Here is a 22,202-nt window from a genome sequence, read left to right on the forward strand (position 1 = left end):
CACATTGTGGATTCACATCCGCAAAGATACAAATAATAGAGCACTGAATCATCTGATACGCTTACAGTTAGGTTATCTAGTCATTTCTCCCCAAATGCTCTAAAAGCAGATTTATTTTTCATGTTGTTGCATTAGCAATGTGTTTTGATGCACATATATTTCAATGTTAGCTTATTATGTAGAAAGTCAGCCAAGAACTCTCTGAAAACAGAGACTGAAATTTGTAGATTCACCTTGATAATTTAGTCACTGATCTTACATGCCTGCTTCCTATTTCATATCCACTAAATGGTCAAAAGAAAGTACTTTGGCTGAACTAAGTAGCAGCTGTTAGGGCTGTAGCCAAACAGAAAGCACTAACAAAACCAAAAAACCCTCCCACAGAACTGTGTCCCCATCTAAGTGTGAAATTCCTCATGATCAAAAAAAATGATTCAGCATGCCTGCTTTCTCTGATAGCTCAGGATGTAAAAGGGAAGGTGAAAGACTAAAGAACACTAAATGAAAGGAAAAGAAAAGCATATAGTGCTCAAACACTATGAAACCCCTTAGGCTCCAGTAAGGTTCTATCTCTTTATAAATAGCACTTTATAAATATCCAAAGATGATTAAATCTCAATCTAATTAACCTGAGGAAAGACCAAGGAACAAGGAAAATGTAATGTTCCACTGGCTGCAGAAACTACGATTAAAAAAAAAAAAAAAAAAAGTAAAAATCTTTCAATTCATTCAAAATGTCTATTTCTGATGTGATGTGGTAGTGCTGATTTTAATCTTACACAGGATAAACACACATCAGATCATTTAACCTGTCAGACGTGGTATTATCAAATGCTTCCTCTTTAAGCTTTTCATCCAGCTTGTGATTTGAAATAGTGCTAAACTGGGATCAAAAATAAGGTCTAATTGTTTTGCTTTCAGTTTGTAAATTCTAGTTAATTAAGACTATTTATTATGTAAAAGTTAATAGATGTTATGTGAACTAATGTTTGTCTGCCCTGCAAATACAGGATTCTTTACAATAATTTTTTTCATCCTTCCTTCCCTCAGTTACTTTCAGTATGGTTAAAATCTTAAACTGTAACAGTAAGCTCAGTCTACGTATCACATTAGCAATAATTATTCTTAACTTCATATGCTGCTTCCCTATATAAGCTGTCAAATAATTTTTACTTTTTCTGATGCATCAACTTAAACAATTGCAAAGAATGTAGTTGTTTTGCACAGGATCGGTTTATAGTGTACAAGTGTACTGAACTAGAGTCAGTCATCTCTCCCACTCAACTAATTCCCCAGAATGTATCAACACTAAGAAAGCTGTTGTAGTAAATGACTTGTCTCAGTCTATAGAACTCCTCCCCTCAAAACCAAACAGACTGTGAAAAAATTCTGCCATTTCAGGCAGCATTAATGCATTATATCTCTATTTTAAAACTCTTTTTGATGGAATTCAAGTATATTAGAGACACAGCTATGCTTTTACAATATTATAGCTGTAGCTTTGTTGCTGACTTGAGAAATAAATAAAGATCATCTCACATCACAAGGGATCAAACAAGCAAATCTTATTTGGTACAAATACTAAAAACAGGCTTTCACATAAAATCATTTGGAGTGGAAATCAACTAGAATGAAGAAACATGAATCCACAAGCTACTCTGGGTAGAACCACCTCGAAAAGGCGAAAGTATATCCATCTGACATTCCACTTAGACTAGACTGAAACAGAAGTGATGAATTACTACTAAACTTATGCTACTCACTACATGTAGTAGTCTTGTTTTACAATGCTCACTGAGCTTTGTATAGCACAATCAAAAACAGTCAATAATAAAAATCACTGTTATTTTATTTGTTTATATTGGTAAAACTATTCAAGTAAGAAAATGCCAGTATCATATAGTTACATAAACAAATTTACAAAAAAAATTGAAATCCCCTCTCTCCACACTATGATACTCCTTTAACAGATTTGGCACTCTCACCATGCTTTAATAAGTAAGACTTTCCGAAGTACCACATGCAACACTAAACTGAGTGAAAATCTGGCACAGCATTCATTTCTACTTTGAGGGGGGAAAAAAAACCCAACACATCAATAGAAGTACCTAGTCTACATCAAACCTACCTTTGCATTTAGAACCTACCTCAAACCTACCTCTGAATTTAATTAGGGGGAAGGGAGGGGAAGGAAACTGTACCAATCATAATTTAACACTAAGCTTTGCTCATGGCAGGCAAGCCTACAGGTTTATGCTGAATACAATTTTATGTTCAAATACAGAGATAAGCAGCATTATCCCAAAACCCAATAGAATCCCAGCATTCTGTAATAGGAAGTATCCCCAGCGGCTACATCCATGATCACTAGCATCATTGTGGAGCATTTCAGGCACCTAAACAAACAAGAAGAAGTGTTAAACAACTTCAAAATACACATTATTTCGAACTAGACTCTTCAACCATTAGGCAGGTGAAAGTTGAATATTACTTCATTAGTCGCTCCTGTTGAATCCATTAATACTACTCCTTGAATAAAGCGAGAGCCAACACGAGTAACAGTATTAGGATTTACTTTCCTGTAAGCCGTTTAGAGACAGAGATGATGTCTTGATTATACTTTGAGTAAATGATTGGCTTATTTATCAACTGACTTAATCAAATCAGTTTAGAGATTTTATTCTTAGGAAGACAGTGGTTGCTCATAGAAGTTTGACTTTCTGTACAAATGTACTTCCTTCTGACATACACTATAGATTTTAATACTAATCTGGCTCCATTCCAAGAAACCCTAATGATTTACTGCAAAAGTTGAACACATCTTTGGTGGTGCTGACAGCCAGTTAGACTGCAAGCCACTGTCAGAAGCAAGTGTTTTACTCTGCTTCCACTGTGAACTGCCTCTAATTAAACACAGAGGCAGAAACAAGCTGTGTTCCAACACTAATGTAAATAAAAGGAATCGCATATCTGAATACTTAACTAAGCACTTGCATTTAGTATCCTTCAATTCCTTCAAATGCAAAAAAACCCAGTTTATTGATGAAGAAAAGGCAGAGGGTTTTTTTTTACAGTCAAAATATAATTGGTACTTAAGCTACATTATGTAAAATATAAGGTCAGTCACTTACCATATCCACAAGTGCCACATACATGAACAAGCCAGCAGTAAGGGCAAATATCCACATTGAAACATTGTCTGCGTAATGACCAATAAGAATCCCAGTTGCCATTCCAAGATAGGCCAGCATAGCTGACAGAACATTATAGAGCACAGCTTGCTTGACGGTCATACCAGCTTTTAGAAGCACAGCAAAATCTCCTACAGCAAAAAACAATACAAAATTTTAATCCAAATGTAATTATTGTAGTATTTGCATTTTCTTTTTGGCACATATAATACCACTAATCTGTTTTTATGCTGTCATCTTCCTTATGCTTTCCTTCACAAAATTGTAAGTTACTTGGACACACAAAGAATAAAATAACACATCAAAAACACAGTAACAGCAATCACTATGAAGCTTACAGCACTTACGTTTTAGAATTTCTGGAAAAGCTTTTAGTCTACTCTGTATTTAAACCAACACTTTTAATATTGCATTACTTTGAATACTCATTTGTATCAAGACAGCTTCTAAAACAAACAAAAACCTTCACTTAACTGCATATCACAATAGTGCCAAGATAGTTCTATTTGTTATCCTGTACCTGTTTGTCATACTTGAGGTCTACTTATTTCTAAATGTTGAATTTCTTTGTTCATTTCTGTAAGTGATCTTTAATGTTTTATTTTACTTGAAAGACTAATCTATTGATTAGCAGCCAGAAGGAGTTTCACAACTATGTTACGCATCCAAACAAAAAATACTAAAATAATACAGCCTTTTTAAAAGGCATTTTGAAAATAAAGTTAATTCTACACAAAAATAAGGCTTCTCCCCCATCAAAGTGAGCAATTAAACTGAACTTATTTAGCATTACTAATGCTAAATAATTTTCATGGAAACAGTGAACTGATTTTTCTCCCAGTTAATTTTAGGTATTTCCATTTATTTTCCATTATTATGCTAGTTTGTGATCTCTACTAAAAAAGGTATTTGTGTAAAGTTTTGTATTATATTTAAATTCTAAAAGATTTTTCTTGATTACAAAACAGAATATTTGATTCCAAAATATCACATAACAAATTTTTGCTCGTATTTTCTACTTTAATACATGTGTAATATGTTAATTACACGTACGTGTAATTAATACAAGTTTCACAATTTCCATAGAATATAGATTGAAATAACCAAGGCTCATTTCTTCCCACATCATAAAGACAGATATTATTGTTGGGATGACTTTTTAGGTGGAAAAAAATAAGTAGTTCAGTGTATACATATACAGGTTTAAAAGGTCTGTTAAACAAAACTGAACAATCCACTTCAAGAGCATTTAAAAAATGGAGGGGGAGGGGATAAGGGAAGGAGTTTGACTGTTCTTTCCGTATTTTATACATGAGACATGATCATAGTCATGACAGCTAGAAAAGAAATGCCAGTTACACAAAGTGATTCAACCACTGGAAACAAGATCAGCTTCACCACAAGTTAAACTAAACAGCTAAATTCTATTCTCATGAACTTTATTGCAAAAGGGCCAAATACTAAACTGGTAACTTAAAGAGACACATATGTGTTTATGAGAAATACAGCCATGTGTTAATTCCCTTGAATTTAAAAGACAGTGTTCTACAAAAAGATTTTTAAGTAGTTTAATTTAGAGCTACAGAAATTCTTTGCAAGACTGAACAGGTATTTGACCAGTTTTGTGACCTTCACTTCAACAGCACAAACACAAGAATAAAATTATCAGAGATGACAAAAAATCAAATTCCAACTAGCGCATTCTCCTGCAATTCACAGCTTATGCTCTACTGAAGAATAAAAGCAGTACAAATAAATTACAGATATTTACAACTTGTCCTGTGTAAGAGAATGATTTGTAAAGAAAGCTCATAGCTGAGATGTGTAGATTTCTAATAAAAACATTCATTAAAATCAGTTACCGAACAGTACTTCAACAGTAATTCTCTAATCAACCAATTCAAACATTAAAAAAAAAAAAAAAAAAAAAAGATTCAAACAAATTTTACTGTGCCATGGAATAAACTAAACTACAGTTCTCCAAAGCAAACCTGTAAGTACATAGGTAGCTGTAGCATGTTGAAATATTGTCTTACCTAGCTCATGAGGTAATTCATGGCAAAATACAGCCACAGAAGTACTTAAACCACTAGATAACCCTTCAGTAAAGGCTGCTCCTACAGAAAGACAGAAAAGAAAGCATTACTAGATATTCAGATGTCAAAAGTAGGAAAGTTGTTGCATATATTCAGATTAGGACACTCTGTTCCACTCAAATTTATCTTATGCTTAGAAAAGCATTTAAAATTAACAGCTTTGTGTATAATTCATGAATTTAAAATCAGAAGTGAATTTTAAAATACTCTAATCTATTAAAGAAAATCAGATGTCATTATCCAATTTCTGAATAAAGCTCAATGCTATTCAACATCATAAACTCCTCACAAAACAGAATACACACAAATATCATCAAAAAAAATACTGTTTTTGAAAGATACTAAGGAAAAAGTGCAGCTCTACTGCCTGAGAGTCAACTGTAAGAGAGGCTATGGGATTGGATGAAGCTAACAGTGAAAGATTTGTGAATTCTAGACAGCTTGCACATATGGTACCTTTTTTTATTATTTATTTAAAAGAGGGGAAAAAAAACCTTGAACTAGTCCAACAGTGCTCATCTTCCTTGTTCTCTCCCCTCCTGTTACTTACTGGTTTTCCTTTTTTAGATGACAGCTCAGGACAAAGCAGTATGCAGCATGGTCAGCAAACCATGACTCAGACAGCACAAGAGGTTCTCAGGCATGGGAAGTCTCACAGAAGGGTGCAGCAGAATTACATCTAGCAGTCTATTTATCTGGTACCCAGAGTGTGCCAGCAAACAACGTACATCCAATAAGATGTGTAAACAGTTGTGAGGCCATTTAGTAGCAGCTGGCATCCAAGGGACCCAGAAGTACTGTTCACAGATGAAGAGCTACAGTAGTGATGGGACCACAAGGGGCACCTCCAGCAACCACTACCCAGATGGAGCTCTTGAAGGTGGACAGCAGCTTTCTCTCTCGGATATGTGCTGTTGCACCCAGAGAAGGGGAAGCAAGAAGAAATGAGCAGGCATCTTTGTATCAGGGATCATGAACAGGAGATTGCAAGGGACTTCAAAGACTTTGCAGAGGCAACAGCACAAGCCCCTTCAGGGTGAGAAGGAAGGTAGGACCAAAGCAACACTAGAGCAAGAAGCCAAACATGAACTCCTAAATAGGCAATATCTGAAAAGAGTAATATCTAGCAACAGGAAGAACTCTCCCTCCCCATTTGTAGTAGTTAATCTAGAGAACAGGGTCACAAGTCTGGCAGCAACAGAGGAAAAACAAAATCTGCCCAGCCCCTAATCTTCACCTAGCATTTCAGATAATCAGATTAGGGCCAGCACTACAAAAAGACAACAAAGATTTTTTTTTAGTGACAGACAATTCTCTCCTGGGCAGGACAGAAGCCCCAACCTGCTCACCAGACCTACTGTTCAGGGAAGTCTGCTGCTTGCCTAGAGCCCAACCTCCATGATGGTGAAGGCACAGCCAAAGCTCATCTGGCCTGGACACAGACTGTCTAGGAAAGACAGATGGCATGGGGGGTTAGTGATTTGCTACATAAAGGAGTTTCTTGACTGTGCAGAGTTTCAGTATAAGTTTCAGTATTAGTTTCAGCTAAGTACAAACTCAATTCTTTGTGCCTACCGAGAGTCCCCTGGTCAAGATCAGAGGGAGGAGTAACGCTAAGAATAGCACTACAGACAGACCACCTCAACATAAAAAGTGGCCCATGGCTTTCTATAGTTGCACAAGACTTCTCCAGATAAGCATAACTGGCTAAGTAGGGAGCTTCTTAATGAATTAACATTCAAAAAGTGTGCACACAAGAAACAAACAAAGACAGGAGACAAATAAGGAAGATAGAAGCACTTTGCCAAAAAGAAAAAAAAAAACAAAACAAAAGAAACAAAAAACAAGGCGGCCAAAATCCAGCTGGAACTAAGACTAGCAAGAGACATTAAGGATAACAAGAGCAGTTTTACAGGAACACTAGCTACAAGATAATGTTCAGGAAACATGTGGGTCTGTTGATGTACTGGGAAGGAAACCAAGCAACAGACAAAAGAAGAGGCTGAGGTACTCAGTGCCTTCTTCATTTCAGTCTTCACAGACAAAGTCTGTTCATCCTCAGCATCATTGCAGAACAGAAGGGACCACAGCAGATAATCAACAGTTCAGATATTACCTACAAAAGCTGAATATACTCAGATGGATGGGGACAAATGGGATTCACCCAAGGGTGCTGAAAGCTGACTGATGCGATTGCAAGTGCACTCTCATCATGCAGCAAATCATAAAAAATGAGCAATTGTAGGAGCAAGGCCAGCAGACTAAGAAAGATTCTTATCTCCCTCTGCTAAGCACTGCTGAGGCTGTTCCTGGAACACTCCATCCATTTTGCCTCCCTTTCTCATCCTTCGCCCCAAGTCAAGATGGATGGGAATACTGTCCTATGGAAGGCTCATAAGAAGATCAGAACTCAGACCAGAGGGCTTAAAAGTTAGGGTGTTAGGTTTCTCCTCTTTAACAGATTAAGGGTTATCTAGCAGCAACCTATAACTAGTTGAAAAGGAGTTAGAAATATGAGAGCGCCTCACTCTTCAAAATAGTGACAGATGACATAATGGGAAAGGCTGCAACTTGCGAGGTTCAGCAGAAAGCAGAAGCTTCTTTATTAAGACAGTAGTATATCACTGGAAGAGCTTAGCCATTGAGGTTGTGGAATCTCCATCCTCGGAGGTTAAGAGATTTTAAAGGCGTGGCTGTGCAAAGCTATGACTGACCTAACCTAGGGCTAGCCAAGAGTCATGTTTTGGGTAGAAGGCTGGACTACATGACCTCTCGTGGTCACCCATTCTTGTGACTATTTATGAAGTCCAATGTAGAGTGGGGTAGAGTGCAATTTTTTGCTAAGCACAAATTGCTTAGCAATTTGGTGGTTTACACTGCACTCCACAACACTCAGTCATACCAGTCCACACAGTAATCTAAAGTTATTACTGCTCCTTGACTGGGAGGAGTATTAGTGAACACTATCAAGCATTTCTAGACATCAGCCTTTTTTTCTTTTTCTCCCCTTCCAAGCATTGCTTTACACAGTTTGAGTTTTTGAGTGAGCCCTGAGAGGGAGACAGCATGGCTACAGTTATCTCCTACAGGACAAAAGAATTCACCAGTAGTCAATTGGACTTCAAATCCTGAGGACACTAGATAAGGAAAGTAAGGCAGAAGATCTCATAGGAGGTCTACCTTCTTCCATGCCTGCATCCTCAATAACCGACAGGTTCCTCTATATTATCATCCTTGTACAATGTTTTCCAAGTCCTATCACTTATTAGAAGAATTAAGAATTCAAAAATCCATCTTAATCCCATTAGATAAATATAATTTTAGGTATACCAAGGAAAGACAGACAAAAAATACATTCCAAAGTACCTAGGTGGCTGATGTTGTAGCCGAAGTACAAGCTTATCCAGTTTTATTTTTCACTAATAAACAGATGTTTGTCTTAAAAAGGTAACACTCACACTGAAAGCCGTGTTAACGTAGTTGATATTATCCCCTCTCAAGAAGAGGATTTAATAATAGCTCAGCATTTTAAAGTATATTTTTAAGACATCACTTATTTCTCTCAAAAGAATTATATGAGGAAAAATATATAGGTAAGATTAGTATAACAATAACTACAGCGTTCTGTACTTTAGTTATTTAGTTGAAGACAAAAAAGTTCAAAAAAATCAGTGATATGAAGAGATCACTTCATATGTATTAGTCACATTTGAGTGTTTCATGCTTTACAGAGAGAGAAAAAAGCATTTTTTATATCTTATCCCTACATAATTAAATAGACTCAAGGAAAAAGAAATAATTGATGAAAGTAAGGAATAACAATCACATGAAGTAAAAACTTGTAAGTGAAGGCTTGTTCTAGTTATGCTCATCTTCAATCAAAAATATTTTTACCATCATTTAAATACAAGAAAATGTTACAGTAAGCAGTACTGGCCTTTTCACAACATCATCAGATCTATGCTTTGCATAGCATCTTCACATCCTGAACTGAAGAAAATCTATCTTTTTATTAGTCTGAACAAGCTACACAGCAGGACGTAAAAAAGTTAATGCTCTCACTTGCTCAATAAACTTCTTAACCTTACATTCCCCCCCCCCATAACTATTGAGTCACAGCCTCTTCCCTAAACCTCCCTAATGCTAGAAGATAACTGACATTCCATACCATTTGTATGCAAATCCTCCTTCTTCCACCCTATCTGCACTACTGATCTGCTAGGAAATTAGAGCATGGCGTATAAATTTTCACCAAAAAGAAGGATTAAAGCAGAGAGATTTCTTTTCACATTATATTATGAATTGACTGAATCTGAATTCAGACACATTCTACTATGAGAAACTGACTTACTATTGGATTTTCTGTTCAAAAAAGAATGAGCTTATTTATACAACACAATTCACAAAAAGACTTGTATTGCTGAACTGACCCCTAACTAGAAATGAATCCAATTCCTGCAAAACTACAGATGAGTCAGGCTAGCAGAAGATTTAAGGATTACTGAATTAATTTCATGTTCTAAAACTTACATCTAGAATTCCTGTTGTCCAGCCTTCTAGAAAAATTAAGGAGATACCAAATCTGACCTCAAAGCCATATGCCCAAAATACAACAGTTGATCTATTTTTCTTGTGATTTAAAAAGATTCTTTTCATTGAAGCTTTGTCAAAAAAGATTGAAGCGCTACAACACGCACCGGAAAAAAACAGGGATATGAGTAGAGTAAGAACAAAAAGAAGATGGTATTTTGTTCACAGGTACTATTTATTTATTTATTTTTTAAACAGCAGAAAGAGTTAAGTTCCTATAATAAAGGACAGAGCTGTGTCATTAAACTAGACTTTAAGAGTACATTTTTGAGCACAGCATAATTATATATGAGAAAAATGTATTTTTGAAGTATGTTTCCAAGAAGAGATGCCAAATCCATTTTGAGACTGTTCAGCATACTAAGCACCTATGAAGGAAGCTATATCAGCTACACTCCTTTAATTTATTTAGAGATCCTTAATGTAAAAGCCTGCATCAATGCAACATTTAGTGACTTAATTGAGATCTTCTCCATGGTTTTTATTTCTGACAATTAACACCTAACTAGAGTCCCATTCCTTCATTCCTGGTAGACAAAATGCAGCACAGACATGCAGGAAAATTACTGCAAGTGCTAGAAAGAGCTGCAATCCTGCTCTTTATTACAGGATATTAACCTACCTGGATGCAATAGGAGTGCTATGCAAAACGATAACATATTTCACATGCTTGCTTTAAGCCTCTTAGAGTACGCAATGCCTTTGACCAACTTGACTGTGCCGTAAAACTGAATGTGGGTCTACGTTTCACCAAGTAACAGTTGTATACCTATACTGCCTAATCCATTTGGTTAATCTTCAGGCTAAGGCACGTTGAAACTATAGTCCCATCTCCCTGCCTTCCAAAGCTCTGGGGAAGTTTATAGATGATGCATAATCAGGAATTAACAGATGTATAATTGGGACTTAACATAAGCAAAGCCTGATGTGTAAAGAAAAGATCCCAATGTTACTGGATACAAGTGAAGATGGAGAAGAAAAAATAAAGGACATCCAATGGCATTAGTGACTGAAGCAGAAAAAACCCCACAACTACTTTGTGACCAAAAATATACTTGTAGGCACTGAAACACAAAGTCAGCACTTTAAGTCCTGAATGATAGTTTATGAGCCTAACTTTAGTTTTGAAAAATTTAACCTTTAAGTAGGAAATAAAGCAAATTTTATAGATTTGCTAAAGAAACATAGCTGCAGCATATAGCTTTGATTCATTTGTCACTGATCTCCAGTTTGTTGAACTTTTCTTTTCTTACTCGTTCAGAACCAGTGTTAGATAAGAGATTAGTCTAAAAAGAACCACTATTAATTATCATGCTCCTAATAATAAAAAACTCAAAAAAAAAATTTTGCTTGTATCACAGATGACAAAGCAGTAGTATTGAAACGAACACTTACCAATTGCAAGACCATCACTAAAATTGTGTAGTCCATCTCCCATAATCACCATCCATGCCAGAGTTGCTATTCCAGCATCTTTCAGTTCTTCACGTGAATAGCGCTGACTGTGACTGTGTGGATGATGGTTCTGGTGATGGTGATGATGTAGAATGTGATGGTAGTCATGGTGATGATGACTAAGATGATCTGTTTGTCCTAAAGTATCATGTAAGTGAGAGTGACATTTGTTTCTACAGCCCCTGGATACATATTCATTGTCAACCTCCTCTTGATGAGAATGAGCTATCATAACTTCTTCTTCTTCTTGTACTGCTGGTTGCTGAGAAATGAAGGGCGATGGATCTTGTGAATCTGTCCCTAGATACCCTTCAGGCCCTGTTAAAAAAATCCAAAGTATAATATTAGACATTTTTAAAGTCATCTAGGAAGCAATGATACAATAAAGTTTAATACAATAATAATATTAATAACACAATACAGAAAAAATAGCAAATTTAAAAGTTTAGGTTGATACCCCAGCTTCTTGCACCAGTATCTTTTCAAGAGTTCTAGCTACTTATTTTTCTTAAGTCAGATTTCTGACATAAGCACTTTCACAGTAAACACTAAAAACTTAAGCTTTTCCATCTCCTGCCGGGAACACACTCCCCTACACTGCAGCTATGAATATCTCCTAAAAGATAATAATAATAGTAATAATAAAAAAAAATAATAAAAAACTTTTCAGATGATCAAGACCTAGTACAATTTAATACAATAGCACAGGGCTCTGTGTCTCATTTTCACACCATGAAGGCTACTACTTAATTGCTTCAGAAAGACAAAACCTGAAGAGCATTTGCTATTTATTCATCTTAGGGATGATAAGTAAGAATGCAAGAGAGTAGGATTATGTTATAGATATAATTTTGGCAATCTTCCTGATATCACATGGAAATAATTTGTTGAATGCAAGTCCTTAAGCTTGAACACCTGAAAAATAAACACTCAAAACTACCAACACAGACTCAAAATGTCCCCAAATAAACATTAACACCTATTTTAGCTGACTCATTAACATTCCTAAAACTTAAATTCTTCAGCTGCAGTTGAATAAATGCACGTTCTTTCTGCATTACTGACAATTTATTCTTTATAGTTATTCTGAAAAAGTGAAAGCCTCTTTAGCATCTGCACCAAAACCATGTAGACTTTCTGCAAAATAACACTTTTATTAATTGAGGTAATAGTGAAAGAATTCCAGTTACATCGCAGGCAAAAATTTCTGCTCAAAATTGCACTATTGTATAGCATGTGCAATATTGGATCAGTATCTAAAATCTTAAGCCTTCTTAAGAAAGCATGGGATATTATCAACTTGAATAGAAAATACAGTCCCAATATTGATTTAAATAATTAAACTCTTGAATTCTTAAGTACAAAAGGGCATTTCAATTGCTGAATCTCTATGCAAAACAAGACAATTCTCATGCTAGAAACAATATTACTATGTAAAGATAGAAAATACTGCTTCTTTATAATAAACTCTCAGGATTTAACCATTGAGACCAAACTATATAGGGAAACTTAAGAAAAATATCCTCTCTTAAACTATTTTGATATTGTTCTACTGAAGTAAATTGACTCCATTTCTATTTCCTTCTAAGCTGAGGCCTGAAGACTGAAATTATAATACAGTAAGTTATAACAAAATTTTCATTTCTAAAGTTTCATTCAAATATAGTCCAACTCTAGTAGACTGAACAGAATAAAAGTCTACAAGCAAGAGTTACATAAAACATTACACGAAAAAATTCTCATGTACTAATTGGAGAGCATCAAACCAAGGATTTACGATTACAAAGCACAGAGATACTTTAAGTCCAGTTTTCCATACTGTCATCCTGCTTACTGATTTCCAATAAGGCTATGTCAAAATGGTGTTAACATACAGGCATGTCACCATTGTTTTTAAACAATACCGCACATGAAGTCTGTTCCACTATCACAATTTTACACAAGCCCTTCTGTAACAATATGCTGATATTAAGTATCACTCGTGCATGATGTCTAACAGGACCCAACCTATAGCTATGTTTCCAAAGGCAAGCCAGAAGAGCATCTTAGCACGACTTCATTTCTATTATCCAATCCAGCATTCAAAGGCTTGAGGTTTCAAAACTGTGAATACACTATTTCCAAACTGTCAAATCATAACATATAATTAAATTAATAAATAAATCCCAAACAGGACTAGTTCTCCACATATGAATACATATACAGGTTTTGTTCTAGGAAGAATTCAATTAGGCAGCGATCCAACCTGAAGTAAGAAACAAATCTATGAGCTGCCTTCGGTTATGTAGGGTATTTTAACTGTGCTGTTGCACAATAACAGCTGTGCAGTAATATTACTGAGACTTACGATCATCTGTATCTAACATCTCTTCATTTGCTGAAAACTTCTTACTTTCTCCATCATCTTCATTTCTTTTCTTATTCCAAAAGAAAACACTTGTTATGAATGTTACTTATTTTTCAGGATATACAAGAGCAACATGATATTCACAACATTTACGCAAGTCTGCAAAGAAAGAGGATAATGTGGAAGCCATATAGAGAATGCAGAAGAGAAATGTTAGAAACTCAGCTAAGTACAGTTAAAAAAAAAAAAAAAAAAAAAAAAAAAAAAAGACAAAAGCTCCTCAGGCTCCAAAGGGGGGAAAAAACACCCCAGGCATAATTACCACTTAATTCTGTGTAAAGGATAGCAGAAGTTCATCTGAGAAGTGACATGCATCAAATGCCAAACAAACAAAAAAAACCCATGCGAGTTGAATTGCTTTTAATTGTTTTAAGTGTTGTAATATCAGTGTAACAGTTTTTCAAATGTTCTTCAGGAAAACTAAGTAAAATCTACAAAATCTAAAATCATCTCTGACCAATGTGTGTTTTGCATCAGTCTATGATCAGTGACTCAGTATCTAGAAAGGCATAATGTGTGTAACAGGAAATCCATTCTCATGCCTGAAAAATAAGGAAAACATATTTGCTTTGCTTGGAACTCTTCAACATGTATTGATGAATAAATTTAAGTAGACATAAATTTAATTAGGGAAAATGATCCTGTCACTCACAGTTAGTTCAGCTTACTTCGGTGTAAACCACTGCTGCCAGTACAACTTCTTGTGACCAAAGTTGAAGAGCTAACATCTGAATTTAGACTCTAACACTAATGACAGATTTAAAAATAAAAACTAGAAACAGATCATCACAGTTTCTAGACTACCACAGAGACTATTTTTTTCTGAGCTTTTTAAATAACTAGTAGTTTCCTACCTTTCTTGAAGAAAAGTTTTACAAATCTCTGACTTTTACTGAATAAAGCATCACAACCAAGCCCTTATAGAAGTTACCAATATTTACAACGCAACAAAATCATATTGTTTTCTACCTTCCACATAAAGCATACCATAATAATCAAAGCTGTATTATTCTCTTCTGTTTTGGAGGAGAGAAAAGGGAAGACTAGAAAGGCGAGGCCTGGATATTTCCAAACGGAGTGCTATCTAATGTAGTCATTACCTTTTATAGTGTATTTGGATGCTTATTTGTGTTAAGCAAGAAGTTACTACCACCCTCACCCATTTCATGCAAGTGCCCCTCAACAGAAGTGTACTCACTGCATGAGGTCTCTTATTTCATCCAATATAAGATTTTAAAAAATAAAAAAAAAAACACAGACAGTTCTCATCTCCTTGGGAGATCAGAAGAAGTCAGTAACAATTTCTTAGATCACTATAACTCTTATAACAAAGGGTATAACTGGAATTGTTTGCTTATTAAACAATTCACTCTGATATCAGCCTGTGCAACTTGTCTGTTTGAGGAAACAGTGCTCATAATTCTTCCCTAACATGACCACACACACACAAACACACGTACACACAAAAGCTTTTTATAATCTAGTTTGAAAATATGTATGTGGTATAAATGTGGTTAACATAACTCAAATTTTAACACTAATAAAGTCAGCAAAAATTGGCTTGCTATTAAATCCAATCAAAAGTCATTATACATGAGATATACACAAATTTTAGTTTTTATGAGACTGTATTGAGAAAATATCATGCAATACACTTCAAAATATAGTTTCTCTACCTTTTTCTTCTTGTCTTTAAACTGCTTTATTAAAGTGATCAAATGCTCTACTAGAAACATGAAATATAAGCCTCCAAGTGCTGTAAGTCCCTTCCATGTAGAATCCAGGTAAGCACTTTCTTCTATACTTTGAAATAGAAGATGTTTGAAGAGAGTGTCTTTGTTTTGTTCCTGTAGAGGTTTTTCATGGTGATGGTGATGGTTTCCATGAGACTAAGGGGAGAACAAAATAGGGAAGTCATTATATTCAGAAGAACTGTTAATATAACAAAAGCAAACGCAGAAAGCACTCCTCACTTTTTTTTCACCTGAAGTCCAGACTTACTGTTTTAACTTGCAGGGCATCTTGCATGCGCAAACACGCGCACACTTAGATTTTACATGACTTCTCAGGATAAGTTCAAACTTAACTGAAAGGGAAAGGAAGAACCCTATAAAATACAGGCAAGGTTCTGAACCCACCATAGGATCTGTTATCCTTTCCAGTGAATCTCAGTCAAAGCTAGAGTGAATTAACTTTTTGGGAGGTTCTGCTTACAAAGAGCTTCAATAGAGGTAGTAATTTAACAATGATTTTATTCTCAATATTACATAATAGTAATACATAAATTTAAAGCCTATCAGGTAACGTTTTCCCAAAACTTCCAACACTCAATTCTGATCAAAACATTATAATGGACAAGCAATCAATTTAAGTGCTGATTTTCTGTTCAGCACTTCAAAGGTAGTGAGCTAACTCTACTAACTATAAAAACTGTTAAACTAGAGGAAAAAGAGAGGTGGCATTGAAGATTAAAAAACATTTTATATAATTCAATGTGCAAGGAAATATGTATTTGTAAGGGTGATTTGGCAGCATGTATGACTGAGAAAAATGTAGGAAAAATTAAGGGATTGCAATATGATGTTTTCACACTGTGGGGAATATGAAATGAATAATATAATCAGCTCCAAATAATGCAGAACTTTTCTATCTAATAATGTGCTTCACAACGTTGAGAAGTGACTCACTGAAAAAGTGTTAATTAATAGGTATTTAAGCCATTAATAAAAACTACAGCCAGATGTCAAATTTTCTATTTTGAGATAATGAAATAAGTACTTACATGTGGAAGGAGATGTAAGAAAGCATCTCCACTTAAAGTTCCAACAGCCAATGCCACAAGAAAACTTAGGAGAAACTTGAAAAATACACGATTCATCAGAGGTACCAATATAACACCAAGTAAGGAAAGAAAACTGATGACAGAGATTGATATAAAGCCACCAATCCAAGCTGGCAAAAGAGACAAAGTAGTATTATATGAGATTTGGTTGCTTAACATTCCTGTTATCAAATACTACTGAACATCTCATTAATCAAAGTTAACAAATGAAGTTAACAAATGGTACACCATGAAGGTTTCTCTCTAGACATAATGAAGAGAAGCACCAAAATAAATTATTTCAATGCTAAAGTATTTTTCTAAAATTTTATAACTAAAATAAAGGGGGTTCCATTATGCTTTTATTCTATATTTAAAAACAAACACACAAACAAATGAACCTACCTATTTGTAAAGAATAACCTTTTGGAGGAGTTTCGGCTTTTTCAGTAGTCGCATGGACTATGCAGTATTTGCCATCGATCTGATTAATAATAGCTGGACAGAGATAACTAAATTCTGTAGCAGTTAACCACACTTGAGTGCCTATGCCATGGGACTGCATCAGTTTTGATGCATTGGAACACTGTGGAAAGAGACACTTAAGAGATTAAACAGGACAAAAATAATGTGCAATCTTAAAAGGGCTGCACATCCCATGTTAACTGTAAGTGATTCCACATGAAAGTAGTTGAACAGTAACCAAAAACAGGTTAAAACCTACTTCAGTAAGAATTTCCCACACAGTGTTACACACAGCCTGACTGGATTTTTTTCTTTTAGCTCTTGGAAATGTACTTCAGCTCCAATTATGCAGAATATACTGGCTTGTGAATTCAGCACCTATGATCACACTCTATACACAAACTCTGAATTATCTAACATGATTGCATACCTTAATAGACTCCAAAAAGGTACTGCTGCTTTTTAAAGCCATTAATGCAGAAAGATTTGACTACGTAACAGAACTACAGGCTTTAACAGCACTCATTTCTACTTTCTTAGAGTAACATTTTGCAGCCCTTTTTACTTTACAGCTGGTTCTTATACATGATCTCAAAGAAAGTGTCTTAAGGTGCATCTTAGAGCCTGTCCTAGCCTTGATCTAGTCTTTTTTTCTTTTTAATACAAAATGCTGAACAACAGCTTTTATATCCCTCCAGAGAAGGGTAAGTTAAGATCAAAAGAAAGTAATTCCTCGTCCAATTAAATGTAATTCTTTTTCTATGGACATTTTTGCAAATTTTGTTATATTTGAACTTTTCTTTCCCACAGGTTAATCTAACTTTGCTTTTATTTCATTGTGAAAGGGAGAATTTCATAGAACTAGTAGCATCCACTACCATCAGTTTGTTCCTTCCTGTTTTCCTAACACGTCATCCACTCCTCTTCTCTAGTGTAACATAAGCTGAAGGTGCATAAGGAAAGTGTTTAGCTCATGTTAACACATGTTCCAGAATAAAATAAGAGTAGACAAGGAAGGAAGTGGAGAAGAAAGGAAAGATGCTAGTCACTTCCCTACAATTCTACACAATCTGCAATAGGAATATCTAATCCTTGTGAGGCAGCTTTGAGCAGAAGAATGACAGTACTTTAATTTCTGTGCAACCACATTTTTTACTTTCACCACTTCATTTGGAAAACAAGAGGGTCTGGCTTTAAGGCAGAACAACAAGTTGAATCAAAAGAACTTACTATTCTATTCACTACCTAATACTAATAAAATTTAATGCCAAAGTTACATCTATCTAAATGAGAAGGAAAAAAGTTAATTCAGTTAGTCTTAAAAAGCTAGTGTAGTAATGTGTTTCCCTGAGTTGGGCATAAGCAAATGCCATTAGAATTTATTTCCTGCTCATTTGCAGAAAAACACAAGCTCTAGAGGCAAGATCAACAACCACCACATACTTACCTACTTATCTGCATGGATACTGTTTTTCAAGATAAATATCTTGCTATGCAAGTGTATTATTAATTTCTAAGTACCTTCCTTTGTTGCTTTTACATGAGGAAAACACAGAAGTTTCTCTACAAAGCGTAACAAACTTTTCATATACCTGCCTAAGAACACATGATTTTCAAATCTAAAGTTTATATTCTTCATTGCTAATATCACTTTTTTTTTTTTTTTTAAGGAAGGAAAAAATGAAAAATATATTGTATGAACTAGATCCCATAAATACTTTCCTCCACCTGAAATCATGAATGAAACATTCATATAAAACAAAGAGTTAAGATTCAAGAAATGTTGTGTATGTTTTGCTGTGAGCATTGACATTTACACTATAAAGCCCATACCCAGTTAAATGGTCATCTGTAACGGATAAGCTGTAAAAAATTCCTAGCGGACAATGATTCCCAAGAATGAGTCAGTCTCACCTCTTGGGTATTTTGGTTTTTAAACTTGGAATACAGGTAACTTCCTCTTTCCAATTCTTTTGGAAAGATAAGAGATTTATTCACTTTTCCGTTAGCAAGCCAACTTGTATTACTGCTGTCTGTGGCATTAGCATTGGAGCTAGTCAGACCTAATCGAGGAACAGACTTCACTTCTCCAGTTCCCAAATTCTGTACCTCAGAATTACCATCTGTGGGAATAGCAGTGATAGATGCAGTTATTCCATTAACAGTGTTCTTACTGTGTAAAAGGTTTTGCTCATGTTCTACATTTTCTACTTTGTGCAGTTCCTTTAAGTGACTGTTCATGGAATCTTTGTTAGCATCATATTCATGGTTTGGGCAAACAGTCTTTTCGGAGCTTTTACTTGATGCAACATGATTACGACGAAGGTGATGATCACGGTCATAGTCTATTTTAATCCTTTTCATTTTGTCTATACCTATGTTCTGGAGCAGTTTTCTGAATCCTTCAATTGTCAGAGTGTTGTTTTCTCCGTAACGATGAAAAAGTTCTTGAAGGTGAAGTCTCTGTATTAGCCCTGCCAAGTCAGTATTGATGCCTGCTGCCTTTTCTGGGAAAGTTTTCTCTGCTGTCTGCAGAACAGTAGCTCTCTCCACTTCATGATGATAACTTTCACACAACAGTATGGAAAATGATAAAAAGCAAGTGACTGATACTGCATTCTCCATTGCAGCTTCCTACTAGGAAAGAAGTAAGAAATTCTGATAAAATAAAGACTGAACAGTCTGTATAAGACTGATCACCTTATCACCTGTAATGTATGTTAATAATTTGCTAAAGGTTCAAAGCAAAAAGAGTCACTTAAAATTCTTGGATATCCAGTATTTCCTCCCAGATGCATGGCCTCAGGCAACATAAGAGAAAGCTGCATACCACCATTGGCCATAAAGGCTTCCCCAGATGCAAGTAAGCTTACTTTTGCTTAGCTTGCCTAAACCAGTTTTCTAATACAGATTACAATGAGAGCATGCTTAGAGGCGTACCAATTTAGTTCTTGTTTAGGCTTTTCTTGGGCTTAAAAAAAAGCTTCATAATACAGTTCTTCAACTACATATTAGATCTGGGAATAAGTACAATAAGTGACACATTTCTGTTTAAAAATCAAAATTCCAAGCCTTCCATCGCTAGATTTCCCAGAACTCTTGGCAAACCTGAGGTGAATTTCAGTACTCCACAGAAATTACTCTTCATGCTATTAAGTTCTATCTGCATTACAACAATGCTGTCAATACATTTTTGAGCAGGCCGACAGATCATAACTGTGGGCCATTAGATGTTTGCATATTTTATTTTATATTTTATTCCATAAATATTACATTTCTACAAAGAAAGAAAATGATATTGAGACAATGCAAAAGAGCATGTCTGAAGACCACATCTTAATCCTTTTTCAGAGTAGTAAAGAGAATCTTATTTTCACATCATATAATGCAGACAACAATATTGTGTTCAACAGTATGATACACAGGATTTCAAGCAAACAAATAAACAAAACCTAGCCCCCCACCCAGCCCCCAAACTAGAACTGCAGGTATTTGCAGTCATTTTTGCAAATAATTACCATAGAGGAAATACCCGCAGAGATGCATACATCCAGAAACAGTACCTTCACTACCAAGATCGAGCGTTTGAACTTAACAGTTTGTATAAGACTGATCACCTTATCACTTGTAATGTACGTTAATAATTTCCCCTTCCCCGCCCCCCCCCCCCCCCCCCCCCGTCAGCTAACGGGCACTGCGAGAGGCTGCCTGAGCCTCTGCTTTTGTAGGGTGCCCGACACCTGCCCACCCAGCTCGGCCGCCAGCACAGACAAAGCTGCCTGCTGCTTTCCTTGCTTCAGGTGCGCGTTAGTCCCCCAGCCCTCCCTGAGATCCTAGTTTGGGGTTCCTCCCGGTGTAAACCGCTACCGCACATAAGGACAGCGGAGAGACCCAGCGCAGGCCTCAGCTCACTGCCAGTCCTTGCCCCGACTCAGCGGATCGCAGCGCTAGGCGCCGCGCCGTACAGAGGCGAGAAGCACGGCGCACCGCCGCCCCGCCCCGTCCCGCCTCGGGCGGCAGCGGCAGCCGCGGTAAGGACAGCTCTACCCGTCGCAGCCACGCGGCCGCCCGGCCTCGCTCCCAGCCGTGAGGCGCGCACACGCCCACTCAACAGCTGGCCGCCGCGCGCTCCAGCCACCGCCTCGCCGCGGTGAGAGCTCACCTCCAGCGACGGCAGAGCCTCGCGCGCCACAACCGAGCAACCGCCACGACGCTCCCAAGCCTGCTGCCGCCCCCCCCCCCTCACGTATGGCTGCACGCATGCGCCGATCACTCCCTTCCCGACCGCCCCCCCCCCCAGCCTTTCATTCCGCTTCCGGGGACGGCTCCTCTGGTCTCGGCGGCAGCGGCGGCGGCGGCGGCGGGGCGGGAGCGGGAGCGGGGCGGGAGTGGGGCGGGGCGGGGCGGGGCGGAGCGCGGGGCACGGGGCACGTGCTGGTTTTGCGGAAGCGCCGCCGGGCTCGACGCTGGTTGGGGGTTTGCCCCGTGGTGCAGCCGGCTTCCCCCCCTTCGCCTCCTTCCCTTCTTCCCTTCGCAGAGGGCCTGAGGCAGGAGACTGGGGTGTCTGTCTTTCTAGCGAGTGTTTTAGGATGCCCCTGGCCAGATTATGCTCTGGCAAAAAGCATGAATGGCCTTCGGGCTGCTTGGCATGTTCCATTAGTGTTTGGGAGGATAGCTGTGGCTTGTTTGTCTTCTCCCATGGTTATCTGTAAGGCAAGAGCTGAGGGCATGCAGGGAGCTGCAGGTGGCTGTGAACTTAGGCACAGGTTGATTGTAGCAGCTGGCAACTTACTTACCCCAGGCTTTCCCAGCTGTGTGGGAGAACTTGCTTGAGGGAAGCTTGGAAGAACCAGGAAGATGTGTTAGTTAAGCAAAGGCAAAGCCAGAGTGTAAAGCAGTAGGGAGAAGCACAGTTGAAGAACTGGTGGGTAAAGGAAGTGCCCTGACATGAAGGTTTATTCCTCCTTAATTTCTTACTTCTGAAAATATGATTGGATTTAATGACATTCAAAAAATGTTGGGTTACTGGTTGGGAGATGTAAAATAAAGAGAGTTAAAATTTACTACACAGCAGGTGAGAAAGAATAGGTCAGAAGCAAACAGCAATACTTTCTTTTAATATAAGTCTGTCTAGATTTAGGACTCTAGATTAAGAAAATGCACTTAAAGATTCTTGG

At 36.9% G+C, this 22,202-nt stretch overlaps 1 protein-coding gene across 2 annotated transcripts; it reads right to left on the bottom strand.

The window, feature by feature from the left end:
• Positions 1–1,831: 1,831 nt before the first annotated feature.
• Positions 1,832–21,259, bottom strand: SLC39A6 (solute carrier family 39 member 6). Of its 2 annotated transcripts, none has more exons than XM_062569712.1 (10): positions 21,188–21,259; positions 18,940–19,662; positions 16,966–17,146; positions 16,522–16,691; positions 15,416–15,628; positions 13,680–13,749; positions 11,273–11,650; positions 5,228–5,308; positions 3,132–3,322; positions 1,832–2,396 (listed from the first exon to the last, which is right to left on the bottom strand). In XM_062569712.1, exons 2-10 carry the CDS (start codon positions 19,648–19,650, stop codon positions 2,244–2,246), a joined length of 2,148 nt encoding a protein of 715 aa, XP_062425696.1. In that variant the 5' UTR covers positions 19,651–19,662; positions 21,188–21,259; the 3' UTR covers positions 1,832–2,243. The 2 variants fall into 2 exon arrangements, with proteins under 2 accessions (XP_062425696.1, XP_062425695.1); XM_062569711.1 differs by having other exon boundaries at positions 18,940–19,659; positions 21,188–21,258.
• Positions 21,260–22,202: the final 943 nt, after the last annotated feature.

The sequence above is a fragment of the Rhea pennata genome, chromosome 2, assembly GCF_028389875.1.
Source record: "Rhea pennata isolate bPtePen1 chromosome 2, bPtePen1.pri, whole genome shotgun sequence".
In the NCBI taxonomy this organism is placed as follows: Eukaryota; Metazoa; Chordata; class Aves; order Rheiformes; family Rheidae; genus Rhea; species Rhea pennata.

Bases quoted from the DNA above. Each gene is read 5' to 3' on its own strand.
- SLC39A6 (XM_062569712.1), bottom strand. From the start codon at position 19,650: ATGGAGAATGCAGTATCAGTCACTTGCTTTTTATCATTTTCCATACTG. The intron at 5,309-11,272 runs GTAAGTGTTCGT...GTCTTTCTGTAG, and splicing joins TAGTGATGGTCTTGCAATTG to GAGCAGCCTTTACTGAAGGG. The intron at 2,397-3,131 runs GTAAGTGACTGA...TTGTTTGTTTAG, and splicing joins ATGTGGCACTTGTGGATATG to GTGCCTGAAATGCTCCACAA.